The sequence below is a fragment of the Plectropomus leopardus genome, chromosome 13 (genome assembly GCF_008729295.1).
Source record: "Plectropomus leopardus isolate mb chromosome 13, YSFRI_Pleo_2.0, whole genome shotgun sequence".
Taxonomy (NCBI): domain Eukaryota; kingdom Metazoa; phylum Chordata; class Actinopteri; order Perciformes; family Serranidae; genus Plectropomus; species Plectropomus leopardus.
This window is the reverse complement of record NC_056475.1, coordinates 4,213,835-4,241,224: the sequence shown is the minus strand read 5'-3', so window position 1 is coordinate 4,241,224 and position 27,390 is coordinate 4,213,835. Positions and strand designations below refer to the sequence as shown.

Genomic DNA, 27,390 nt, shown 5'->3' with positions numbered 1-27,390 from the left:
TAATTTACTAAACTAATTTACTAAACTATACTATAATAATAAACTATAATATACTACTGGAAACTCAATGTTGTAGTTAACTAGTGGTTAGGTTGAGGCACAAATACCAATTGGTTGTGGTTAGAAAAACATCATATTTTAGCTTAAAATACCCAGTTGGAAAAGCAGTGATGTCTCAGGTAAAAACAATGCTTTTCGTGCCACTATCCACAATTATCATTGTAGAGTACATTTCTGCAAACCAAAGATACATTATATTTGTAAATTATCATATACTGGATATGTCGAAACGTTTCAATGTGGTTAGCAATTGGTTAAGTTTACATACAAATATCATGTGATTATGGTTAGGAAAATTGCTATTTGGTCAGATTCATAATCTCGTTTGCGAGTATTTGATCAGATAGTTAAAGATTTAAATCAAAATACTGAACATTTGTGACCATTTCGTTCAGGCCAAATTCCTCTGTGGCTGCTTGTGTAAAGCATTTTTTTTTTTTTTTTTTAATCCCAGAGCAGAAATTCAGTTAAAAGAGTACTGTGGAAATGACATTGTTAGACTCATGATGTACAGTTTAAACTACCCATTTTTTCTTACATAGTGCAGCATTTCCCAACATGATTTTTTGTGAACCATAACATCGTAGTTTTGGTGACTAATCTTCAACAAACTTCCACCACAGCGTTGTTGAGAAAGTTGCAATCTATCTACTACAAAATAATGTACGAAATTAATATATCCGGGGCCTGCAAATACACACAATGCTGGCATTTTTTCTGGTGATTGTCCAAACAACCAATTAAAGTAACAATAGGCAATATACCTTTTTTCAAGCAGAGGGGGCTTTAAAGTTTTAAAATGTTGCTCTCTTCTGTTAATTTATCAATGTTTTGTAGAAAAGCATGTTTGAGTTGAAAATAAAGTATAAGTTTGAATAGATACCAAAAAAACTCAGGTTTACAGTTGGCACTATTGATTTTTTTCAAATGCCAAACTCTCAGTTAATCATCATTTTTAATGTTTTTCTCCCCTTTGTTATACACATAAACTTAATGAGCCCAGTGTCACATTGCAAATGTAGGAGTCCAGGGCTACATGCTGTACTCTTCATCACATCCAACACGTTCTCATCCCAAGTCGTCACATATTGCCTCTTTGCAGTGGACTTCCACGTCTACATGTTACGCTCTCTGTATCCTTCTGCGTCTGCTGTTCACATTGCAGGATGCCGCTACGATGATGTCAACAAAAGCACATGGTTAGGCAACAAAGGCATAAATGCTTAGTTTTAGGCAAAAGAGGCACATGGTAAGGTGAAGAAAAAGAAAAATCACATTAGGGTGGGAAGCAAATGACGGACTCCTGCATGAAAGTCCGGGGCTTGTTGGATCCTTATATTACATCATTACTGGCAGCATTTCAACCTGATGCCGCTTGTCTGCATATCATACTGCCACAGCAGGTGCCATCCATATGTTGAGCCGCACAACGTAAACGGTTCTGTTGGGCCACACTCTCAGCTGATGCTGTCCAGCAGTAAATCATGTGGACACAAGAGGTGGCTCTTGTTGTCGGGATCTTACCCTGAAATCACTGCAAAACCTGCTGTATTTGATGACTTTGGAATGAGAACGGGCTGTTATTTCACACCACACAATGACCATACAACAAAAACTACAATACATTATGGCAATCTGCAATTTATGGTTGTTTTATTTACACTAAAACTGATCAATTTACAGTACATGTTTTAAATAATTGTTGTATAAGCACTTTATGGCGTGGTATTTCTAACGATGTTGACATAATTCTTTTAAAAAGAAATTGCATGAAACCAGAAAATGATGTAGCACCGTTGCAATAATGCCATGGGTCAAACAGCTATGAGCTTAAGCTGTTTCAAACATGCGTGTTTCCAATGTGTGGGCCTCCTCGTGAATAGCAGATTTCTTTTTATTGGATTCACCTCTTTTCCTACTCCAACTTAGTTGCAAATACTAGATATTTACAGTACAGAGCAGCAGTCTCTGTATGAGGTGTATCTGCCTTCATCCTGACAGGCAGAACTACTCAGTCTGGTTCACATCTAGGGCAAAGCGTACGACTCCGCCGCTCCTCCGAGGCTCGGGTCTCTCCAGCAGTGGTGGTGGTGGTTCTCCTCCAGCAGCACCCTGGGAATGATGATGACTGGGTCGGAGAACCTCGTCCTTAGCATCTCTAGGAGGCAGCACATGATTATGATACCAGAGAAGAAGGAGACAGAAAGAGACACGGGATGAGGCATTTCTCTCAGGCGAACAAGTCATTGCGTATATTTGGGCTGAGCACCCTGTGACCGCTCATTTCAGATCAGAATATCAGAGCTCTGTTTTAAGGCTGAAAACTGCGACATCAGTTGCTTATGTATTAGTATTACATAAAAATGCCTCACGGCAAACTTAATAAAAGCAAGTGACTTATTAGTGATGTAACATATACTGAAAAAAGACCATAAAATCCATTGAGTCATGGGAAAACGCATATAAAGTAGCTTTCAATCTATTTCTAACAACACATTGGACAGCTTTGCATTTGGATCAATACAAGCTATTGGTTTCAGTCAATACTTTGACCCATTCAATTAGTCACAGTGACATTATGAACTACAGGGTGCCAATGGTGCAATGAGGGTCTCGGGGTGTTCTGTGAAAAAACAGCTACAGGATGCAGTTCACTTCAAATTCAAATCAAATTTCAGTGTAAATCAAATAGCAGTAAATCAGAGTGAAGATCATTAACATGCACTTACAATTTCCTTTGAACTGTGTGTTTCCAAAGCAGAGCCGCTTCCCTCATTCCATTCATACTTACCCCTCATCTTATATCCAAGCTAACACTCAAAGTCTAGACCAAATCATTAAGCACAACATCAGATTGCAGGTCCAACAGAAAACAGTGGCAGCATGCATTAAAAGACATATTTGGGAAAAAAAGAAAAACATTATAATGTAAACATAATCTGAAACTTTTTGTCAATGACAACAAGCTGAGATGCAACCCAATCACCAGAACTTTTTTTTTTTTTTGGCATTGCACGTTTTTGCAAATCATGGATGTGTTATATGTTAGCATTTGTTAGTATATTTCAACAATAACATGATTAGGTTTAAGCACAATAAAAAGCTGCTGGAAAACAGTGAAGGGCGCTGCAAAACAACAACAACAACAAACAAAAAAAAAAAACATGTTTGGTGCTGGAAAAATCAATTTGTACAATGGCAAAACGATTTGTTTGGTGCCTTAACAGTGTGACTGGTCACTTCAATAAACCCACACCGGGCGCCTAAAAATCAGCTAGAAAAAAAAGGATTTGTCACTACAAAACACTAAATTTTGATGCCTAAAAGTCGTCTGGAAAACAGTGACTGGTCGCTATGAAACACCGCTAAACAAACAGTGTCGGTTGCTACAAAACACCCATGTTTGCTCCCTAAAAAGTTACTGAAAAAAACAACAATGGGTCACTACAAAACAACTTGTTTGGTGCCTTCAATGCTGCGTAATAAACAGTGGCTGGTTGCTACAAAACACCCACATTTGGGTCTTAAAGCCACTGGAAAAACAGCAATGACTAAATCACAACCAGTTTTATAATGATACATATTTTTATGTTTGCATTAACATACAATGCCATAATTTTCCTCTGGGGACTGGGTTGGATGCAAAGTGCTACAGTTTATAACATGATTACATGGGTGATCTGCCTCATAAATGAATGTAATCTCCACTCTTTTGCCCGGGCGGATAATTCAACAGTCATGCAGTTTGTTGTAACCATGAAGAGTGGGTGCGATACAGCGGCCGAGGCTCAAGGATGGTTGGAGATGTTTGGGCTAAACCTGGGGCCTCCTTAAGAAATGGCACCTTAAGGAACCATACATGTATGTGGATGTGACGGCAGGCAGTCAGACAGCCCCATTCACCCTCCCCTAACTCTAGTGTCCATATGGAAGAGAAATATACAGAGCGGCTATGACCTGAGGAGTAGACCAGAGATAATGTGGTGAAACAAAACTGTGCCACTGTAATAGAAAACAAACGGAAACTCTATGAGCATGTATGAATGGGAATGAGTGGCATTTGTGGCTCGTGGTCTATTTCCTTTCACTGCTCTCGTGATCGATTACCTGGGATTGGGTAGTGCACAGCCCCACAGGTGTTGCTTTAGAGTCTGCACCCAGCCAATATCTCGGATTGGCTGGCAGAGTTGTATGTAGTGGTACTGTTTTAGCACAACCCTTCAAATGAATCAGAATGTCACTCATTAGCACACGACAAATTGGACACAGCATGAGAAAAAAACAATATGATCTCAGCATCATATCACACATTTGTGGGTGGATTTTTTTTTTTTTTGCATAAAAGAGCATCATTTGTACATTAACTAGAAGCCTAAGAAGCACATGACATCTTGTTCTGGAATGAGTGTCTGGACATCCTTCGACATGCATGTTGCTCTAAAAGTCGGATGAGTTCTTGGAATATATTTGAGACACGATGCAAAAATAATATATTCTTCAGTTCTCACGTGACGGCAACATGCAGGACCTGGAGAGGATGTCAGAGCTCATGCCAGAACGTGGCTGGATAAGCATAGAAAGAAGTTGTGAGAGCAAAAAAATTCTCTTCCATGTGGATTTATTCAATGTTGTCTATCTCACAAAGACAGACTGGGACAGGAGAAACTGGGACAGATACCTGCAACTGCTAATCTTTTTGAAAAAAAGCAAGAAGACACTGCTTTTTTCTGCTTTTTTGCATTTATTTGTAATGTTTCATTAAATATGAGCAAGCAGATAGAAACACAAGCACGTCACAGTCAATTTTTTTCTTTTTTTTTGCCCAAGACATAACTTTCTTTACCATACTTTCTATCCTTATTTGCCTAATAATCACAAAGATAGCACAGGGTGCGTGTGGTGTGCTAACAACATTTACTGCCCCTACAAGCCCCCTCCCTCGTGTTACATGACAAAGCATCCCCCAACCAAAGGCTGCAAAATGCTAACGAGACAGGCCCTCATCCCTGATGGGGCACGTGCTCAGCTCGGACAGACACGGTGGTTGTGGTGATGGTCTCGGACGCCACAGAATACAGAGATGGTGCAGCCGTCCAATCAGGATGGAGGATGCTGAGAAGCTAATGAGAACAGTGAGGTTGTGTGTGTGTCTGGAGCACAACGATGGGTCGACCCATGACAAGACTGTACAGTGCTCTTCTATTCCAAAAAACAAAGAAAAAATGATGTATCTATATATATGCTAGTAAAAGTAGCTGGATGCTTTGGACCGAGTGCAGACTCAGTCAACATGTTGCCCCGCTACAATATACTATGTTTATATACAACAGAGGTTATAATTAGTGTTAACAGATAAACAATTACAATACAACTTACTTCATGGTCCCCTTCAACACATCACACTAAGGAAATCTGGATTGAAAAGGACAGTTCACCCCAAAATAAACATAACAAAACTGCTTACCTGTAGTGCTTTTTATCAATCTAGATTGCTTTTGGTCTAGTTCCATTATATTTTACAAATATAATGGAACTAGATGGCACTCGGCTTGTGGTGCTCAAAGAGGTAAAAAAAAACCCCATCTTGTAATAACTCGAAAGCGATGCAGTTTTCTGTAGGAACTATTTTCTTTCTACCTAACTCCCCCTGCCCGCTGTATCAGCGCGCAGAGGGAAGCTTGCATCTACTGCTGGCTCATCTAGCACCACCAGGATGATATCATTAAAGCCTTGTTTCCTTTTATCTCTGTGTATGTATGAAACAAAAAGTCAATTTCCAATGTGTCTGTTTGTTTTGTGTAACAATTGTCTTGAGTACGTTGACAAAATGTAACTTTTGCAGCAGATATCAGACAGACCGAAAGCACTGTGTTACAGGAAGTTAGCATAAAATCTAAGCAGTCCGTCCAGGATTTTGCAGACTGTTTTTGTGATTGTTGTGGAATGAAATGCCTGTTTTGCGGTAGCCTTTCCTAAAATATTGTGATGCTAGTTGCAATATTTTAAGACGTGTTTTTCAATAAGAGCTCATGTTTTTTAAAATTACAATAAACATAGGCTGTACATTATGATATGATGCATTTTCAAAGCATTTTTTTGGCATAAAATAAAACAAATATTAAAAATAGCTCGTTCAAAGTTTTCTTTGCAATATGAATCAGACCCAGTCAGGAAGATTTAGAAAAGGTGAGGTCGACTGAGATGAAACGAGCTGACCTGATTAAAGGATTAAAGACAGAGATTGACAGGAAGAAAAGGTTAAGCTACGTAACAGACGAGGCAGACACAGACTAGAGCGAGACCACCGTGCACTTCACAGATTCACTGTTGGGGGGGGGCAGCCCGGGATCCTGACCCCCAACAGCTTCAGCATCAGGTGAGACAGAGACACCGTGCACTTCACAGCTTCACTGTCAGGTGAGAGAGAGACCACTACTAACAGTTACTGTAAGTGTTACAGCAGTTACAGCAGTAGTACCATGATAAACAGAGAGAAAGAAAGGGGCGGAGCGGATCAATATGCTGTGTGCCGCCGTACATTAAACTAAGTCTAATTCGTAGTAAAGTAGAATTCCTGGAGATTGGCTATATTTGCGTAAATTGTTTAGATTGCAACATTGCAAAATCTAGGAGAGACTGACTAATTAGGCCAATATCTCTACACTTTGCAACTAACACTAAAACAATCTAGAGTGATAATAGCACTATTGGCAATAGGAAAAAAACGACATATTTTTGATTTTGGGGTAAACTATCCCTTTAAGCCATAATTTAAAAACGGGTGGCTTTACAGCTTATTTTGGTTTGCTATAGATACCTCCTACACACAAACACAGCACCACCATGTTTAACTCGAGCAAAAGTAACTCCAGCGTTCAATCAGCAGTTTTAAAATAAACTACACCTCATCAAACCAACATACTTTTCATCCTTAGAGCAAAACAAGTAAAACATGGAATCAGAAACGTAGAGTAATGAATGTTGGGAGCCAAAACAGAAGCAGTTACACTTATCATCACATCACTGTGCCCTTATTGGGGTGCAAAACAACAAAAGATGAATACGAAATGCAGCATATAAAGAAAATGACATAAAACTTCTCATCCTTGCAAAAAATATTTCAGAAACGGCAGTGAATTGTTCAGGATTTATTTGGAATCTGTGCTTCATCCATACAGCTCAGTCTTAAAAGGTTATGCGAAAAGTGCTATTAAGCAGCAATATGAGCTGTCTGTCTGCTATCGTCCCATGGCAGCCTAATCATATTGGTTACGGTCACCCTTGGCAGAGTGCGTTTTTTAAAAAAAAAAAGCCACGAGGAGGTGTGTGTTTGTGTGCTGCAATTGCATAACTGCTGTGAAGCTTTGCAGAGATCAGTCTTGTAAATAAAGACCACCCTGGAGGTGATTACAGTGAATTATGGCTATAGAGATTGACAGCTCTGCAGGCTGTGTGCTTTGGCAGACAGAATACAACCTGAACCACTCAACACAACATTTTCCAGCTCCGCTTCCCTCTCTGATTCTGAGAAATGTTGTTACTCTGATGTTAAATGTCATTACGGCTGCACGACAGTTTAGCGGGAATACTCATCTGCTATGCAAATGACTGGTGTTTAATGCATAATCAGTTTAGTGTGACCCAGATGGTTCGCTGGCAGCGAACTGGGTGTTACGAAATGACTAAAATACAACTGTATGAATGGGCTTCACGTGAAAGGAGCAAATGCTGGATGGGAGAACAAGGTGGTTATTTTATTTTATTTTTTAGCCTGGTGAGACCATCCTGATGACGTGTCTGGACTCCCTGCCACCACAAACAGTTTCCAGAAATAATCTGCACCGTAACTGACAGCGTAAACAGACAATGAGGGAAGGTGTTGTAGTTGATGATGTAAAATGCAGACTTGCTAAACACTAATTTCGGCTCTTGAAGCAACAAGCGCAAACTCTAATGTTAGTAGAGTAAACCCAGCACTAACTGAAAAGGACGCACTTGCAGAGTTCCTTGAAGGAAAAGACTATTTTGCTCTTTTTCCAACTGGATTTGGCTAATTGGCTCTGATGGTGATGAAAATGTTCCCGGGTACAAACCCATGTTCACTGTTGTTTGGCCACTGATTGTACTAATCGAGGACTAAATGCGAGGGGCTGCAAAGCTGGGTATCACAGCCATGCAGCTCGGTGTTCACAATGCTTCAGACAGACAATAAGGATGCTGCCATCTGGTATTCACCAGAGGCAGCTAGCTGCTGAATGAGAAATGGCAAAACATGCTGCCAGTGTATCTTAAAAAACCTTATTGTTGTCAGTGAGGTACACGCCACACACAAATGGTAGATATAAATACACTGTAATTTTTACATGTACTGTCTAACGTAACAATGTATTTGTGGAGTAGGGCTGTGGGTGCAGGAAAAGGGGGGACAAGACTTTTTGTTCCTGCACTTTCTGTGCGTACAAGAAGGTATCACAGGGTCTATTATCATCGACGAAGCGGTGCGACCAGGTCGCAGTCAGGTGTGCTCTGCCAAGTGTGTCAGCAGTGTGCCAAACACAATTTTAGTAGTTCTGGACATGAGGTGGGATCAGAAAGAACTGATATTGTAGGCGAGTGGATTAAAACCTCATGAAGCTTTCTGCATCATGAAGCGCTGGCAGTTTGGGAAACCCGGAGAGAATTTTGTTTTGGAGGAAACCAGTTGTTGTCAGACACTTTGGATGGGTTTGGGTTCAAAGCCCGAACAGTCTCTATCACATCATGTTGCTCATCAAAGTCAAACAATCTACCTGTGTTACCGAACAGTGTTTAGGATGGATTCACCAGGTGAAAGACTGACAGGAACAGCCAGACATGAGAGAGTCATTAGCACAAGGAGAAATTTTAAGAGATTTACAATTTTCTGTGGAGCTGTGTGAACTGATTCTTATGCATTGCGTCTCTAACACGCCTGTTGATGTGCAAAAGAAACTGTGTAGAATAATTCATCAAATGACTTATGATATGCACATTAGCACGTGGAGGTCTGCGGTTATTTGATGCTGAATGTATGAAATATGAGCAGCAGAATTGGCATGTGGAATTGTGGTTCAATAGTGCACACAAGCTGCTATAGTGATAACTACCAAACAGAAACCCAAACTCGGCGAGCCGATGTAGTCTCCACATGAGAAATGACATTTTTTTGTCCCTCTGGTGTTGGTGCTTTTGGCTTTGTTCAGACTGCCAGCCCATATCCGATTTTTGTCACATCCAGATTGTATCCAGATTGATTTAATGAAGTCTGAACAGCAAATAACCACGTGAAATCCGATTTTTCGGTCACTGGTTTGCAGATGTCGCCAAATCTCTCGATGCACGGTGGAGCCCCCCATGAGTGCAGCTCGAAACAACATAGTGTTTGGGGCAGCAGAGAGTCCAGACTGATACAGGGTGCATTTGTAAATCTAATCTGACGCACTGCAATAAAATTAGAGAGCTGTTCAAAGACACTGAGCGCTCTGTTTCTATATAAATGAATGAACTGTGTCGTTAATCACACATTCTCAGAGAGCGACACGAACTGCTGAGCTCACATCATCCGGATGGTCTCACCAGACTAGTTTTTCTTTAGATGAACTAAAAACAACTGTGCGTAGCCTACATACAGGGTTAAAAATGAGACACTGACAAAAGCGTTGTGATATTGTCCGACAGACTCTGAGCCCTCCATGAACAGAGAGCCGCAGCAGAGATGACAGAGCAGGTACAAAACAAGCCATGGATCAGACGGATCAAGCGGGACATTTATCAAAGATTTTCAAGATGTTTTGTTAATTTGTGCAGAAATCCAAAGTGCCAATTTGATTATCTTTTCTGCAAAAAAAAAAAAAAAGTGGGGAAAAAAGCAAATCCTTGATAAAGTCAACAAAGCAATCTGCTCAGCCGATCAAAGCTTCAGGATTGCTTGTCGGTGGGCCCATGCAACGAGAGCCATTCATTGCATAGCCAGGCAGCTCGTAGCCATGGCAACCTGGAGATGGAGGCAAGCAGAGTGGGGGTGGTGGGTGGCATCAAATGGCGGAGGAGGAGGAGGACGCTCCCGCCCACTATAGCGGTCTTATATAGCGTGAGGTGGGAGGAGCAATGGCATGTCATGTCTAAGCCCCGTTATCTTATTGTAGCCAAGAGGTAGTGAAGGAGGACAGAGAAGAAGAAGGAGAGACTGAACAGAGAAGAGAAGAAGACTGGAGGGGGAAGGAAGGTGAGAATAAAGATGAGAACCTTAATTAATTTTGCAGCCTCTGTGTTTGTTTTCCCCCCGAAAACATAAGAAATGAAAGGAGAAGTAGTGCTAAATGATTTTTACTCTTTTGCCTCAGCCAGTTTGTTGTTCATCTCTTTACTTTTCTCCTTGTCCCCCACCGCTGGCCGGTTCTCGGGCTGGTTCTCCGAGGTCGTCTTCTTGGAGCCCTTCAGCGCGGCGCTCTGCTTATCTTTGGCTTTCTTCGCTGGCTTGCCCTGGCCTGCTGCTGCGGCTCCAGACTTTTTGGGTTTAGAGCGAGGGACACTACACCTGTCAACCTAAGGATGTCGGAAATGAGACTCCTGAGCTTTACTCTAAAAATTGTGTTGTGCAATGAGATGAGAATGGCAAGAATTTGATGTCACCATAGAAACAAACTAGGCCTCACCTGTTTGGTGGGGTCTATGTAAGGCTCGCTGTACAGGCTGCGTATCCTCCTCCTCTCCAGCGCCTTGTTGTCAGCAGGCTGCAGCGGGGCTTGACCCTTGAAGGTGGCGCTGTAGCTGGTCTCTAGGCTCGTCTTCTCGTCTGGCGGCAGGTACTGGGACCTGGCCCGGATCATCTTGGCCGGCTTCACATCTCTGTACGCCTTGTACTCAGTTCTGTGTGAGAGAGAGAAAATACATAATGACTTTAATCACTTTATTTATGCAACAATTTACAATAGATACATCAAACCTCCACCCATCCCCCAAAAAGAAGGAAAGAACAAAAAAAAAGAAAAGAAAATAACAACAAAACATCATACAACCCAGTGGCGATATGCATGAGTTGGGATGAGAATGTGTTGCTTTTGTGCGTCTTCATCATATCTTTTTAATATTTTGTGTGCAATCTTTTCTTTTGTTTTGTGGCTAATATCTGTGGTATAATTATGCAAATCAGTGATTATTTTGAGCCTCTACATTGTCTCTGGCGTGTATATATGTCTGTATTTTGTTGCCGACTGTCTAAAAAAACCTTCTTTGTTGGAGCATCATGAAAGAAAACCTTTTCAAAAATAGATATTTTAGACGGCATGACATGAGCTTTGTAATCTGTGTGTAGAGATGAAGTGGTGCATTACTCCTGTAGAGCCGAGCATGTCAGAGGTGCTGCAGGTGGGAGGAGGTCTGCACCGCAGCGTAGTGGTGTGATACTCTGTAGTCCTCACACAGCAGTTCTGAAGAAGGTCAGCAGCGTGGTATTCACACAGAGCCGGCTGGCCTGCAGCATGTGCTCTATATCAGTCTCTCCACATTTATAGGCCTATGGATAAGTGTGCCACAGAGTGCAACCACAGCAGCTTAATACCAGCTGCATATTAATTTACTTTAATACATCACACTGCATCACTCTCTTGATATTTTGCACATTTTTAGTTTTCTCTGCAGTGTGCTTCACACAGCATCCATTTATTTCAAGCAAACTGACACTGCAGATACAGAAACTGTGTTAATCTGCAGTATTTCTGTTGTATGAGGGCAGCAACTTTTTTTTAATTATTGGTTAATATGATGATTATTTTCTCATTTAAGCCTTTGATATCTGAGCAAATTGGATTGAGCAAAAAAAAAAAAAAAAAAAAAAAAAAAGACCCAAAAATTAACATCAAATTATAAATGACCCAAAAATTATCATCAAATTAGTTTTTAAAAAAAGTACAAGAAAATCACATGAAAATTAGTTTAAAAAGAAAAATATAATAATTCTGTAAAATATTTTCAAAAATGTTGTTATTATTATTTTTTTCCCTATGCTAATGTTGCGGTTTCAAAAAGTTAACAAACAAAAAACCCCATGCTCCCCCTAAATAAATTCACAGTAAAGTTCTTCAGTGTGCGGTAGTCGATTCTGTTTTTCACTTATAATTCTTAAAGTTTAGATTATTATTTCAAAACTCAAAATAATCTCACGATGAAGACCTGAACACATGTTTAAGCGCACAGCTTTCACTCTCTAAACGGCCTCGTTCTAAATTAGAAAATATGCAGTTAAAACACCCTGTTACAGTCTGCTGTGTCCTGATTACTTTGGACTGTTGGGAAGACTGGACTAAGTGTCTGTTTAAGACTCATTTAAGTTGCCTTCATTTGTTACTCTGTCTTTTGGTGTTTTCTTGGTTTTTGGATGTCAGTTGACTGTTCCCCTCCCCCCATGTACTCATCTACACACCTGTCCCGCATCAGCCTCGTTTGTCCTTCCTGCTGCTCAGTTTCGGCTCCCTGCCCGCTCTCCTGCCTCTTCACCGTTTTCCCCTCACCCGAGCTTCTCTGCCCTTTTCCTCCACCTGCACTTCATCCACTCGTTAGACTACTTTGTATTTGAGTTCTGCTTTTCAGTCCAGTCTTGTTTGATTGATCGATTGTGTGATGTTCAGTAGCTGTTTCTTAGAAATAAAAAGTAACTGAGTTCCTGTTGCCTGCCATCTTCAGCATATAAGTCCTCAAACCCACAAACAGAAAAATGTCCAGGCATTAAGGAGATAAAACAACACTGAATTTGTCAAAAAAACAGATGCCTATAAAGATTGTATAATTGCTGAAACAGCACAAACAGATATTTTCGTTAAAAAGTGACAGACTGCTCCACCCAAAGTGTGTGAAGGAGCAATTCTGCAGGTCCTCCCTTCCTGCTGCTGTCAGACTGGAGAACCAGTACTGCTCCCAGTAGACCACACACACCAACAGCACCTCAACTACTGTGCAATTTATCACAATGTGCAATTATTTTTCATGTGCAATTGGTGTGTATATTTTTTCCACTGTTTCTTGTTTTTTTTCTTTTTTTAGTATTTACACTATTCTTCTTGCTCTATTTCTATTTTTTGTTGCTCAATTCCTATTTGTAGTTTTGCATTTTGTTTTTTACTATTTATATTGTTCTTTTTGCTCTTTTTATCTTGCACATATTTTACTTTGATATCTCTCTGCTGCTCTAATAATGCAAATGTCCGCACTGTGGGGCTAATAAAGGATTATCTGATCTTAAAAATATCAGTAAAACTCATCTCTGATGACATTCACAGAAAATTATCTGCTCAAAAATCAACACTCATTTACACAAATTTATGCAATCATTTAGTTTACTTTTTGGATTAATTTGTGCAGTTTATCGATTATATTGTTATTGTTCTGCACGTTATATAATGTGAAATATCCATAAATGTGTGACCTAATCGTTAGGGTCGTTAGTTCACGTAATGACAGAAAAAGGAAAAAACACCAAAATTTTCCCCAACAAAGACAATACAAAGTTTTGTAAACACAATGAAACAGAAAAACATTATCATTGTGAAAAATAGATAACTTTAAACTTGCCTTTGCTATAAAAGTTACTGTTTGAAGGGCTCGTTGGTCATCAGGTGAATAAAAAAGGAAAACTGTCACATGGGGAAGCTTCTGTTTGATTGCGAGCCAAAATTAACCTCAGATTTCTTTGTTTACTCCTGTTTTTACAGCCAGAAACAAGCAAGTAGCAGTTAAAACACAGCAAAAGCACATCAGCAAATTTGGCTCAAGTTCAACCTGACCCCTTCAAAACATTAAAATAATTGTTATGATGTCTTACTTCTCCTGCCACAGGATACAGTGATGCTGTAAAGCCAAAGGAAAACAGACAGTTCTCTGTTTTAGGCCCGTCAGATGACACCTATCTGTTGTCCCCTGTGGCTCCAGTACAGTCACAAACAAATAACTTTCCCTGACGCAGCACAATTCAGCTCGAGCGCAGTTGTAGCCAAGGTTCAGAGAAAAAGTCACAGATCCCTGGGGCAACACCACGGAGAGCGCATGCAAGAAAACACAAGGCCAGGAGGCTGTACCCGTGCCTCATTAGAACAATCTGTAACCCCGAGTCTTACCGAGACATCAAATCAATAACTGGCAGCTGTGGAAAACAGCCTCGGAGACCGTGTGATCCTGTTTATTATAATGTATGTTTCAGCGACAGGCACATTGATTTAACATCTTTTAATGTATTACGCTGAGACGAGGGCGATGAGAGTGAGCTGTGTGACTTTGGATCGCAGTGTGAACGTTTGGCTCCAGCATTTCCAGATGGAAATTTTAAACTACTTGAGGCTTTAAATTATAGTATGCAAATCAAGAGCATATAAGTTGAAATACTTAAGGGCTGAGGGTATGAAAGCACGGTGGCGATGGCTTCTCACTTTCTCCGTCATTTTAATGTCAACAGAAGAACAGCAGGAGTATATTGGTTTTTCTGGAAACGATAACGATTATTAGTAGTTAATGAGACCGATAACTGATATTTGGAACCGATATGCATTTACATTAAAAATTAAAATACTTCTGTCAGTATTAAGAATTTGGGATAATTCGAAAATTTGAAAATTTTGATAAAAAATGAATAAATAAATATAGCTTCCTGAGGTTTTACAAAGTAAAAGTTCCTCCCATGCTGACACTTTATTTGCACTTTTTATTTAATTAATTTTGTCAGCGATCATTATAATAAAATGCTGATATTGACAATCAACAAGGTCGATAATCTGTCTACCCCAGCACACGCACACACACACACACACACACACACACACACACACACACACACACACACACACCCACACACACCTCTCACACACACTGCGAACTATACCATCCTTTTCCTTTAAGGGGAAGGATGCACCACATTATGTAGCTTCTAATTTTTACTTAAAGGGGAGCATACAATATAATGTATGGATTTACCATTACTGAAATTAACTTATTAGCCTAAATAAATCAGAGAATAGAATAAGCTTATCTTCCAAATAATATAAATCTTATCTTACACTATGTTGCATGGAGGGTAGTATCTTTCCCATCATAGTCACAAACACTGATCATGTCTGGAAATTAATAAAAAAATGAGAAAAAATGGTCAAATTATGCTACATTATGGTACTTTTGGCTGTACTGATTGTACAAACGTAACGGCAATGCTGCCAGGCTCAGACCTCAAATGTCCTCGTGGTTGGTTGTCATGAGACAGCGTGTGGAAGTGAAACGATAAACATCAGGACTTCTGAGTCTCATACTTTTCTCAGGGGATTATTACTATTGTGTGATTTTTGTCCCACAGGGATAGTTCAGATCTTTTGAAGTGAGGTTATATGAGGTACTTATCCATAGTCAGTAGGCGGGTTTCCATTAACTCTCAAACTGTAAAAATTGAAATTGTGAATATAAAACATGCCTGACGGAAACACATCAAATTAGTAAAAAACCCCCAATTATTGCAAATAAGTTTTTACGCTCACAAGAGGAGGTATTTAAGGCGATTCCAAAAAACCACGTTGTTGCTCACAAATGGCTAAATGAGACTGAGGAACATCATACATATCACATGTCACATATTACGTTATATCTATGTTATATCGTTTATTTTTAGGCTTTAAAGACACTTAAAGTGGCGTCCTTTAATGAAGATTATCTTGCTGAACAAAACATGTAAGTACGAAATGTTTGTTTGCCGCAGAGCTTATAATGATCCAACATACAATGGAAAAATCTCACAGGCTTTTTGACAAAGGATCCAGGGCGACTTTAGCTTTCAGGCTGGCATACAGAAAAACATCCTCCCTGGGTCTGGACAAGACTAATTAAACTAACGTAGACTAAGAATCACAACACAGCGGAGGCTGATCAGAGTCTCATAAACATATTAGACAAATTAAGATGTTGCTCTGATGATGATAAAGAGAAGTAAAAGTTTCACAAAAGTTATTAAAATCCATAAACACATGGACTGCATGCATGGCTGAAAATGTGAATTTAATGATAATTTATAAAGGTTACTCAGATATTTCATCTAACCTTTCTGAAACTGTCAGCAGAATATAAATAAGTGACATTTATAAATTAAAACAGATGTTCAGTTAACTATACGTTAAATCCCATTAATCTAAACTTTAATTAGCTATCAGGCGCTAACATTTAAGCTGTTCGTGTGTTAAACAAAACTGAGGCGTAAAAAGTCATTTTGCCATAATATGAAAAGTAAAGTATTTATGATAAAGGGGCGGGTGACGGTGACACGGCGACAGAGGAGACGTGGAAATCACACAGAGAGCGATTACATAACTCGACTGAAGTCCATTTTTAATGCTCGACTGGGCCAAGAAGCCACAATGCAAAGACAGGTTATACAACAAAGTCCAAGGCCAAGGCTCTGAAGACTCACATGACACTACAGTGTGTGTGTGTGTGTGTGTGTGTGTGTGTGTGAGAAAAAGACAGAGGCGGATTGTGAGTGCAGACAGGTTTGACAGTGAAACACCGGTCTGTACTGTGCAGTTGGTGCTATTCATGGACATATGACCGTGTACCAACAATAACGCCTGTGTCTCTGAGGTCACCGTGTACTTGGTACTTGTTTAAGTGTTTAAAAAGCCTCCTCGGTTCAGCGGGCGTCACGTCACAGAGTCGTATCTGTTACGTAAAGCTACTGGATATATCATGAGCGAGAAAACGTAACAGTGAGACGTTCACATGAGGCTGCTGTTCCCTTCAGCTCTGGAAATATTATCTCTCTGCTCAATATCTTGGGATGTAGTTAACCCTTAGGGACGCATTTTACGCGCTTTTCATTCTTCATTTTTTGATGATTTTGGCTATGTTCATGCATATTGCATACATTTTGGCAAGATTGTGTATTTTTGGTTAATCTTGGAATTTAAAGCTTAGCTCCTACATTAAATCTAAAAAACACTATGTAAACAAAATTGTTGCATTCATACTGTTAAGTGCAGAAAACAGTCTTAAGCTGCTGCCTTCTACGAGCTGTTTGAATCAAAGTCAAAAAGTTACGTCAATTCTGTATTGTCATTGTTATAAAATAAAGAAAGAGCACAGCATCTCCCGGATTCGTAAAACAATACTTCAGAGATACTTATAAATAGTGATAAATTAAAAAATTATAACAGTAAAATAAAAAGCACATTACATCATTTAAGTAAATGAGAGAAAGCAGCTAAACTGGAACTCCTGAAAAGTGCAAATTCTGTCATTTGATTCCAAATCAAGACAATCTAAAAGAATTGCTTTTTCTTCTGCAAATATAATCTTGGTATAGCCTGGGAACCAGATAAATCGGCAGAATCAGGTTTTATTTGCTCTGGCAGCTGCGTCTGGTCCCCCTCCAGTTCAAGATTTCCAGCCAACCAGGTTGGACCGGGTCTGTCACAGCCATTTATCTAATATGGGGTCAACTGAGACCATCAGAGCTTTAAAAATTTAAACCTGTCCTTAGACAGATGGTACAATTCTGAATAGCGCTGATTTATGCTTAAAAAAAGTATTTGATGCATCAAAAAACATCAGCTGTGTCACGCCATCACACTGCAGTCACAGCTTGACAAGTTTTCTTTGTTAAAAATAAAATCTCTCAACAAATTTCAAATAGGCTCCTCTCTTTTCTCTTAGTATTACTATCTTTTACTTCTGCGTCGTTTCCTGCTTTGTTATTTCGTAAGATGAGTCACTGCGTCTCGGGCAATGCTATCATACCGCCTGATATTTCTTGCTGTGTGACTAAAGCTGCTTTGGACGGCCGACCCTGCTGACCCGCTGTGGTGGACGGGATGTGCGGAGAGAGGCCTCGTCACTACGACCAAACACTGGCAACTGACAGGGGTGGAACGGCGCCAGGGTACAGCACTGCTGAGCTCCAGGCGACCCGGCTCTTACATGGCACAATCTGGACCGCTCTCCAAAGAGAGTGAGGAAAGAAAAGAATAAAGACAAAAGTCTGCAAATTTCTGCACTGTGGGATCAAACAGTTTTCTTGACACACAGTTACAGCTAACAGTATGTTGACAGTTTAGTGGTAGGCAGCATAAAAAAGCCAAATCTAATTTTCTCCAGTTAAAGATCATTATTGGGAAGATGCTGACATTCACTATTTAGGCTGAAGAGAACGTCACTAGCTTTTCAGGTCCTGGACAAGTCAGAATTCAGAATTAAATGAAAAGTTCAAGGATCACCCAACACGCTCTCATCCGTCGCCACTTCGTCAGTAGACTTTTGTGTCTACATATTATACTCTTTTCGTCCTCCTGTGTCTGCTATTGACGTTTTGAGGTACCGCAGCCGACGCTGGATTTTCAACAAAAGCATAAGGTTAAGATTAGAAGAAAATATCATTGTTTGGTTCAACATTCATATGGGAAGTGAACACTGGCGTCACAGGTGAAAGACCAGGGTTTGCTGGACCCATTCATCTCCCCTCCCTCCCTCCTGCTCTATAGGGACCTTCCAGCTCCTTACATTATGTCCTTACCGGTAGCGTTTCAAACTGATGCCATCCATTGGTGTATCATACGGCCGCATCAGGTTACAAACTGAGACCGCCTGATGGTGCATCATACCACTGTGAAATGTGGTTTTGGCGTCCATGTCTGAATGAGCTGCATTACCATATTTAGTACACTGCATCCTGAGAAAAACACGAATATCCGTCCCGAAGTTCATGGTAATCCAGCCAATAGCTGTTGAGGCATTTCACTAAATATCAGAAATGTCGGCAATAATCATGTTCATCCTAAGAATAAGCAATACAATTTATTTTGATACAAAATTTTCACCATTACTCATTAAAACAACAAAAATATTATCAAATTGTTGCTTTGGTAAGATGAAGCCTGTTTCATAAAGAAAACCCAAGCTCCTGAAAATGGCATCAGTCTTCTCTTTTTATGCAACCATTTAAAAAAAATCCAATCAAACAAAAAAAATCCAGCCAGCCGAACAACCTGAGAAATCTACTGAACAAAAACCAGAATCTAAAGGACGTCCATCTGTTGATTTGAATATAGCAGATTTGGGGAGGCCCCATTCACTAAACCTTTTTGGGGACCCAGCTATTTCTGTGGGTGGTCAATCCATGAAGTTTTTAAATTAAAGGTTTAAAGACTAAAACTTTTTTCAACCAAAAATTGAGGTCAAAGCAGATACTGACTGATTCTTTGGAGTATCTGTGACCACAAAAGGTTATTTCTGTGGCTGTAGTCATGTGAAATCCTCTTCTTTTCAATATAAAACTGCACATTTTAGTGGCCTTTAATTGTGAGGCACACCTGTGCAGTAATTATGCTGCTCAATCAGTGTCTTCATTCACCACACGTGTCAGGTGAATGGATTATCTTGGAAAAGGAAACCTGCTCACACCGCTTTGTCAAATTTGCAACCAAAATTTGAGAGAAGAGAGAGCTGCAAAAAGGTCTTGAATCTTAAACCTGTGAAAAATGGGAGCAAAAACAAAGTGCTGCGTTTAAATTTTTGTTGAGGCTAAATCCTAATAACGTTATGTGTGTGACAAAATCCGCAAAACACTGCTGAGACTGTGCAGTTATTACTGCTGGTGACCGCAGTGATTCTGGCTCTAATCCTTCAACAGTGCTGGCCGGACAAACACTGAAGGACTGGTCTGCTTCTCTCACAGTATTCCAGCGAATCAATCTGCCCACACACACACACACACACACACACACACACACACACACACACACACACACACACACACACACACACACACACACACACACACACAGTGCTGCAGCCTCACTTCCTCACAGTGTTTCTCGGTGTGTCAGCGGGTGTACAGCCTGGCTTCTGGTCAATACTCCCTCTTCCTCTGGGATCAGTTGGCTTCATCTCTAACTCACAGCCTCTCAGATTGTGGCTCAATGGAAACAGCTACACTGAGAGCTAGAACACTACATACAATATCAACAGGGGATTGTCAGTGGGTACAAATGGTGGCTCCCACACACATCTTCCAAGCATTCTTTGCAGGAAAATTGCCGTGCCAAACCATAAATAACAGTTTCAGGAATGGCCCAAGGATCGTGCAGAAGAGCTCAAAGCATTGACCTGGCCGCACAGTTCCCCTAGATCCAAAAACTGATCAAACATCCACAGTACATGGCAATACCCCAAATGTCCAGTGTTGATGCCTTCAGAGACCCCACTGTGGATCGGACTTGGATCTGAACTGTTGAGACATGGACACAGGATCCCTTGAGTAGTCCTGTGGTGTCTGGCACCTCTGGCAGCCTCTTTTCCACTGCACAGAAACCCTAAAACCTGATAACATTTTGATGCAATGGAAGGGTTAATTCACACCCAAGTCTGGCGTAAGATACTGACACCAAAAGCAACCTTTTGCAGTGGTATGATATGCCGCGCGGCGGCATAATTTGTAACACGGCATCGTTGATAACACAACTAGACAGAAACTATCGCTGCATCATGATACCCCGCTGGACGCTGTGTCATTTATCTCAGACACCGATGCCAAAAACCACCTTTCACATCAGCATTATATGCTACGAAAGGTGCCATCAGGCACAAATGCAGCTGGTAACAGGTTATATTTAAAGCTGGAAGGTCCTTACACGGCAAGCAGGAGGGGCCCAACAAATCCCGGACTTTCACCCAGAACCCTGGTGTTAGCTTCCCATATTATTGTAGCTTCTGATGACGTCTCGGCATTAGTTGCTATGTGCTTTTGTGGCTAAACTTAACCATGTGTATTTGTTGACATCCCGGTGTCGTTAGTGGCATCCTGGAACGGCAACAGCAGACATTGAAGGATACCTTGAACATAATATGTAGATCCAAAAGTCCACTGACAAAGCAGCTATATGTGAAGACTTGGGATTAGAACATGTTGTTCCTGCAGCACAAAAACAACAAAAAAATAATTTTTTGTTGCATGCTTTAAAAAAATTTGTGGCCACAAAGTTCAGCTTTTCAGTTATTAATAATGATCAGAGTTTCATTTGAGCTGCAGGTTTAACTGGGTTACGGCATCTTATATAATTCATTCATATCCAGAATCAAATCCAAAGACGTTTCCCTGTAAATTAACTGTAGTCAGATATGATGAATCCGATTAGATTGGTTACATAAGACCGACAGGTTTAACAGGCAGAACTCTGCACTGATGCAAAAGAATCCTGGATATCAGCTGACATTTTAGTACCACATTTTGACAATAAAATGGGTATTTTTTTTTAGGAAGCAGATCATTCAAAGTGTAGTTTTACTGCTAATGAGTTAGTTTGGGACCTGTGAGATAACAACATGCCGTTTTTTCAGAATGGGATGTTTCTGCATTCACTGCTTGTCTGTAGAAACATGAGGCTTTGCAGGCTCCCTAAGAGGATCATTTTTAAATCCAGCCGAATCCACTGGCCTCTTTACAGTGCACTGTCTGGTGCCAGGAGGGCTATGTAAACGTGACATAAAAGACAAAGTCGTTTCCACTTGATGGAGCATCCTCGTCTGGCAGAGGGAGGATTTAAAGTGCCCAGGTGAGAAACACAAGAGCACCGAATCAAAAGAAGAAGCTCTTGAGATTGTGCTGCAATACGTGACACAAATTAAATGAAAGATTCATGCCTCAGTCTCTCTCTTCCTTCTTGAACTCAATCAACCTGCACTACCTGCCACACTGTCGGCGATGAAACTCTCATTTGTCACTCTGTAATTTTGCTAACAATTCTTTACGCAATCTGCTCTTTGTGTGTCTTTTATTAGCTGCATCGCATGATGGAACAAATAACGCTGACAAGATAAAGAATGGCTTTTGTCTTTTACAGCAAAAGAAAACATTAACAAAGAGTCCAGCTGCAGCTGTTTGAGGCGTGCGACTTATTCTCATGCAAAAAATGGCATTTTGAACATAATGCAGCGAGTTGGCGGCGACATGAAGGCTGGGTGGAGCTTGTGACTGGGAGGCTGTTGGTGGAAAATGCTGCACCACTTAAGGCAGGAAAAGAAATAGTTAACACAGCGGTTGGCAGAAAAGAGCTATAGTTGCCTGTAGCATTTCTGAGGTGTGCTGCAGAAAAAGAGCCTTTGTGCTCTCTGTGGACGATTGAAAGTTTGTAACAACATCAGAAAATAGAGCTTAGGGGAACTAGACTTCACGTGTAATTGGCCCGGTGCAAACCAACACAAAGCAATGGATGGCTGGCTTTGAATTAACAGTGAATGTGGCTCCCTATTAACAGTTGCTTCCTGCTACAAAGTCTGTACATGCACTGACTACATAGAGTTACTGATTGCTACAACCAGAAACAGGATCTTTAAAGATGATGATATTTAAGAAATCTGGCATATCAGGCAATATTTTTTATTTGTATAAGCACATATCATTATAAAAAAAAACAACCAGGGCTGAATGATTTGAGGAAAAATGCAATTTTTGTGATTGCAAATTTTGCAACTCAATAGGCCATATTCAAAAAGCTTTCTAGTATAAAGAGTTCTATAATATTTTCTAAGAATTTCCTCTTTTAAACTTGTTCCTGCTTAAGGTAAAAGTCATTCCCAAACCGTCATAACCCTCAAGAGAACTCCTAAGGTGAAAAACTGTTAGGAGTATCGAGGAAGACTTTTTAGAGGCCTGAGAGTTTCTTAAGCAGAGAAGAAATTGGCATAAAAATCAAGAGGTCGGAGAAATTTTCTACAAATGCTGAATGACAGTGAGTAAATTAAACGTTACAGATGAGATGGTGCAGAGACAATGTGTGGTTGATTTCATTTGAGATGCGCTCACATCTCCAACCCCACAAACTAACGGTATAAAACCAGAAATAAAATGACCACAACATTAACATTTTTGGCATTGGAAAATTCAATAATGCACAATGTGTCAGTGAAAAACTCTCAGATTTGGTTCCATAAACACTGGTGGAAATGCCAAATTGCAAAATAACCACCAGTGTTGCTGTTTGTTGGTCTCAAACAGCGATCTCCTGAGGTCTGCAGCTTAGCAGCCTTAATATCATACCATCCATCTTCTCCTTCACCTCCTGATGACAAACTCTGCTCATACACTGCATCACTTTAGAAAAAATGATATGCTACGTATGAAACACACAACTATAACGTATTTGTGATTTGCAGAAATGTACAATACAACATTTTCTTCTGCCATCTAGGCTGCAGAAGATCTGCATTGGATGTTTTGAAACAACCTCCCTTGGGATGAATACAAGGTACCACAAGGCTCTGTGCTGGGTCCTTCACTATTTACACTCTATATTATTAATATTATCATTGACTTACAATGTCCATTTTTATGCTGATGACACCATCTTGTATACATCAGACATATCTTCAGACATCTCTGAATGCTAACAAAATGTTTTTTATTCCTGTTTGCATCTTCCTGCCTTTCATACACTTGATACAACTAAAATTGTCAAATCTTATAAATGCACTTGGGATTTGGCTCACTCCTAAACCTCATGCTGAGCAACTTGCACAGACACAAAAGATAAAAATGAGTTTCAGTAATGGCCCTGACTGATTATGCATAAAAACGAAAAAGTGAAAGCAAGCCAAAAAATACCTTTACAAACATTTCTTTTCAGTGCATGTGTTATGTGTTAGTTTCTGTGTGTGTGTGCAATGTAACTGTGTGCACACATGGCATTACCCCACAGCTGACCTGCTTTAAATCTCCGCTGGCAGACCAAGACAGACAGTCGAATGGGCTTCTGCTTGTCACGGTGCAGCCATTTCATGCCGTGTGGGGGGAAAGTGCTCTGGGCTATACCCTGCTGACTGCTCAACAATACAGACACAGCAGCACCAAACAGCTGTAAGACTCTCACTGACCTCACAAAGTACTGTTCACCTCTGCCACACAAATCAAACTTCAGCCGGCGTTCCCCACTCAAATCTCCACTTTGTTACAGCACAGAATCAAAATATACTAATATGAATCCTTTTTGAAAATCTGTGAATCAAATGAAACATTTTACAGATTACAGCAGTGATACCCAAATTATGGCCCACAGGCCAAATCTGGTCTCTGATCTGGTGCCAGGTGGCCCCCAACAACTTTCGAATTCAAAATAAAAATAAAGACATTCACACTGGGAGTTGTTTTTGTACTTTCAGTACACATAAAGTGCCAGAGTGCTGAAAACAAAACATTAAAATAGATCTTTTTTTTATCAAAAAAATACTCGTGGGGGATCCCCCCGCATTCCCCACAGAGGTCCTATCTAAGCTCCTAATGTCCTAAAATCCAAAAAATGTCTTAAAATCCTAGAAATGTGCTGAAAACCCATAACATGATTAACTATGAGAAATGTCCTAAAATTTTAGAAACATAAGAAAATCCTAGAAACATCCTAAGTTCACAGAAACGTCCTAAAATTTTAGAAACATACAAAAATCTGAGAAACGTCCCGCAATCCAAGTATTGTCCTGAAAATCATAGAAATGTCCTAAAATCCTAGAGACATGTATGGGCTGCTGCGACAGGCCCCTGCCCTCCTTTCATTTTGCAGAAGTGGCCTCTAAGTAAAGTAAATCGAGTATCCCTGGATTACACTATTCGATATAAATACTGAGATATGGACAGTGAAAACTCTAAAAATCCACCAAAAGCCAGATTACAGCAGCAGCAACAAAATACAAACAAACACAAATATAAAGACTCATATATCACATCATCTCACACTCTCCCAACCAACAGCCTTCCCAGGACATTAATGCAACTGATAACATCAAAGCATATCCTCAAGAGACATGCGTACAGTCACTGCGACATGCGTGACTTGATGCTCATCCATCCACCACCAGTCCCTATCATCCTCTGGAACATTGCATAATCAGACAGAGATTAACCCCGCGGACCTAAACACCAACAGTCAACTCCACCTTGACCCTTTCTGTTTAATTTGATTACCTTCTGTGTGGAAAATAACAGCTCTATGATGTTTTTAAATGCTGCGTGGAGCTCTGAGTTACTTGTTTCTAGAGACTTTCAATTAGTTTGTGGACAGCTGTTTCACCAAGTGATAAATTAGTCACCCTCAATTAAGTCCAACATAGTGGACAAATTCACATTTCTCAGGCCAGCGATGTAACAAACAACAAAGCTCTTGTCTTAAGTTGACCCTCATTTTTTAAGATTTTCTCCCTGGCAGGCGACTCTTGGTACAAGAGCAAATAATTAGTGGAATATTTGGTTAGCAAGATGCAACATTTTGCTAAGTTTGTCATAATTTTACAGGTTTGTCGTGTACTGTATACCTATGAAAAGTAATGCACTAGAATTTGCGTGTAATCATCAACCAGTAATTCCTTTTTAACCGATGTAATCATGAAGGCTGCAATTACGTGACAATTATGCTGACAGGGATAAAGAAGGAAGTAGTATAAAGAGCAAAAGTTACATAAAGAAGAAGGTTGGGGTATTAGATGGGTCAACAAACACAGGACTTTCGCCCTTAAGACAAGTGTTTGTTACCTCATCTATTTAACATTATGTTCAGACTGTTCTTACAAACTGTTTGTAAATTTATTTTTATTTTTTAAAGTAATGTACCCAAATTCTCACATACCCCAGTGTGCCAACAGGAGTAAACAAGGTCTCAAAAATCCAGATTTCCTCTAAAGATGCATGTTCAAAACTGTGTGAACTTTGAGTCATTTTATCATAGGTCTTTTACATGTTTCTTTTTCTAAACCTAACCACAGTGACTTTATTTGCTTAAACTTCCACAACTCTACGACGTAACTGTGCGTTAAGGAAGTAACATCATTTTTGTGGCACTAATACAAACTGTGCTTACATACAGAATGCAGAGTGAGTGAATGCAAACTTTTAGATTCAGCACAATAAATGGTTAAGTTTCACTTTAACTGCGCCTGGTGCTCCTCTGCTTCATCAGTGACAACAGTACACTCGGTGCTCCTTCATAACAAAGGTCAAGTGCTGCCTAAAAGCAAACCGAAGCTTTAAACGTTCTCAGCTAATTGAGCTCAAAATTTCCAAGACGTATTAGTGTATTGGTATATTGTGGAATGTGTTTTTTAACATATGTGTTGTGGTATGCATATTGCAGTATGCGTATAGTTGTAAATGTTGTGATGAATACAGGCCTTTTGTGGTATATGTACTGTAGCACTGTATGTAAAATTACTCCCTATCAAATAAAATAAATTTAAATAAAAGTATGACATCTGCAGTATGATGACCCCTGTGACCCCTCGTGGAGGCCTGAGGCCTCTGTGGTGAGCAGTGATGACAGTGTATAAACTCACTTGTAGGAGCTGTCGGCTGTGATCTCCTGTTTGATCTGCCTGTTCAGGGCATCCGCCGCCGCCCTCCCTCTGCCCTCTCCCTCCACCTTCAGGACAACTTTCTTCTGCCCCTCTTGCTTACTGGACTTCTTTTTCCTCTCGTGGCCCTGCAGCAGGTCTTTCTCCTGCACCTTGTCGGCGATAGCGCTCTTCTCCACGCCACTGTCCGCATCCGCCAGCTGTTTGGCGTGCCTGGACCTGTCCGGGGCGCGCTCCTCACCAGGGGGCTGTTTGGGTATCCAGGGGTGGTCGTACCTTTTCGGGATGGGCCACGGTTTGTAGTCCTTCTGGTACTGGGTCTCGCTGTTGAACGGTGTTTCCGGTCCGTGGTACTCGTTCTTGGGTTTACAGCTCGGTTCGGGTCGCACCTTCCAGTGCTTAAAGTCCTCGCGCATCACCGAGCTGCACACGCGCTCCTCGGAGACGCACCTCCGCGGCGGCCGCGTCGCCGTGCGGGTGTCTGCGCGAGACGGCTGCGTTTCTATGGCGACCCGGGCCTGGGGAGGGTGGAGCGGCGGCTGCAGCTGGATGTGCTGCATCTCGGAGACGTCCGTGTACTTGGTGAAGACCAAAGGCACCGCAATGTCAGCCTTGTCCAGCTGGTTCCAGAAGCGGGCCATGCAGCACGCCCTGCTGATACAGGGCCACGCCATGCTGACCTGTACAGAGCTCCACTACAATGCAATTTGTCCAAAATAAGGGGTAAATGTGTCTCTGCACTCGGGAGTCCTGACAGGAGAAAAACAAGATGTCCGTGTGTCAGGCTGCACGGATGGCTCTGATGTTGTAGACGTTAGATTGGGTTATTCGGTAAATCCATTTTGCTTCTAAAATAAACAGATTTGAACTATTTTATTTTCAAAAAGCAACCGTGCAGATGTCTCCTCTGCTTCCCTCTGTGTCCGCTCTGTCCCGTGCGTCTTGCTACATCACTCCACGGCAGCGCAC

At 40.7% G+C, this 27,390-nt stretch overlaps 1 protein-coding gene across 1 annotated transcript; it reads right to left on the bottom strand.

The window, feature by feature from the left end:
* Positions 1-1,716: 1,716 nt before the first annotated feature.
* map6a (microtubule-associated protein 6a) lies at positions 1,717-27,390 on the bottom strand. Its single transcript, XM_042499905.1, has 5 exons — positions 26,404-27,390; positions 10,734-10,947; positions 10,409-10,623; positions 4,168-4,278; positions 1,717-2,218 (listed from the first exon to the last, which is right to left on the bottom strand). The coding sequence occupies exons 1-5, from the start codon at positions 27,093-27,095 to the stop codon at positions 2,068-2,070; spliced, it is 1,383 nt and encodes a 460-aa protein (XP_042355839.1). The 5' UTR covers positions 27,096-27,390; the 3' UTR covers positions 1,717-2,067.

Excerpts from the sequence above, each read along its gene's own strand:
- map6a (XM_042499905.1), bottom strand. The coding sequence starts at position 27,095 with ATGGCGTGGCCCTGTATCAGCAGGGCGTGCTGCATGGCCCGCTTCTGG. Across the intron at positions 10,624-10,733 it reads ACATAGACCCCACCAAACAG|GTTGACAGGTGTAGTGTCCC; the intron begins GTGAGGCCTAGT and ends CGACATCCTTAG. Across the intron at positions 2,219-4,167 it reads TGTGCACTACCCAATCCCAG|AGATGCTAAGGACGAGGTTC; the intron begins GTAATCGATCAC and ends GCTGCCTCCTAG.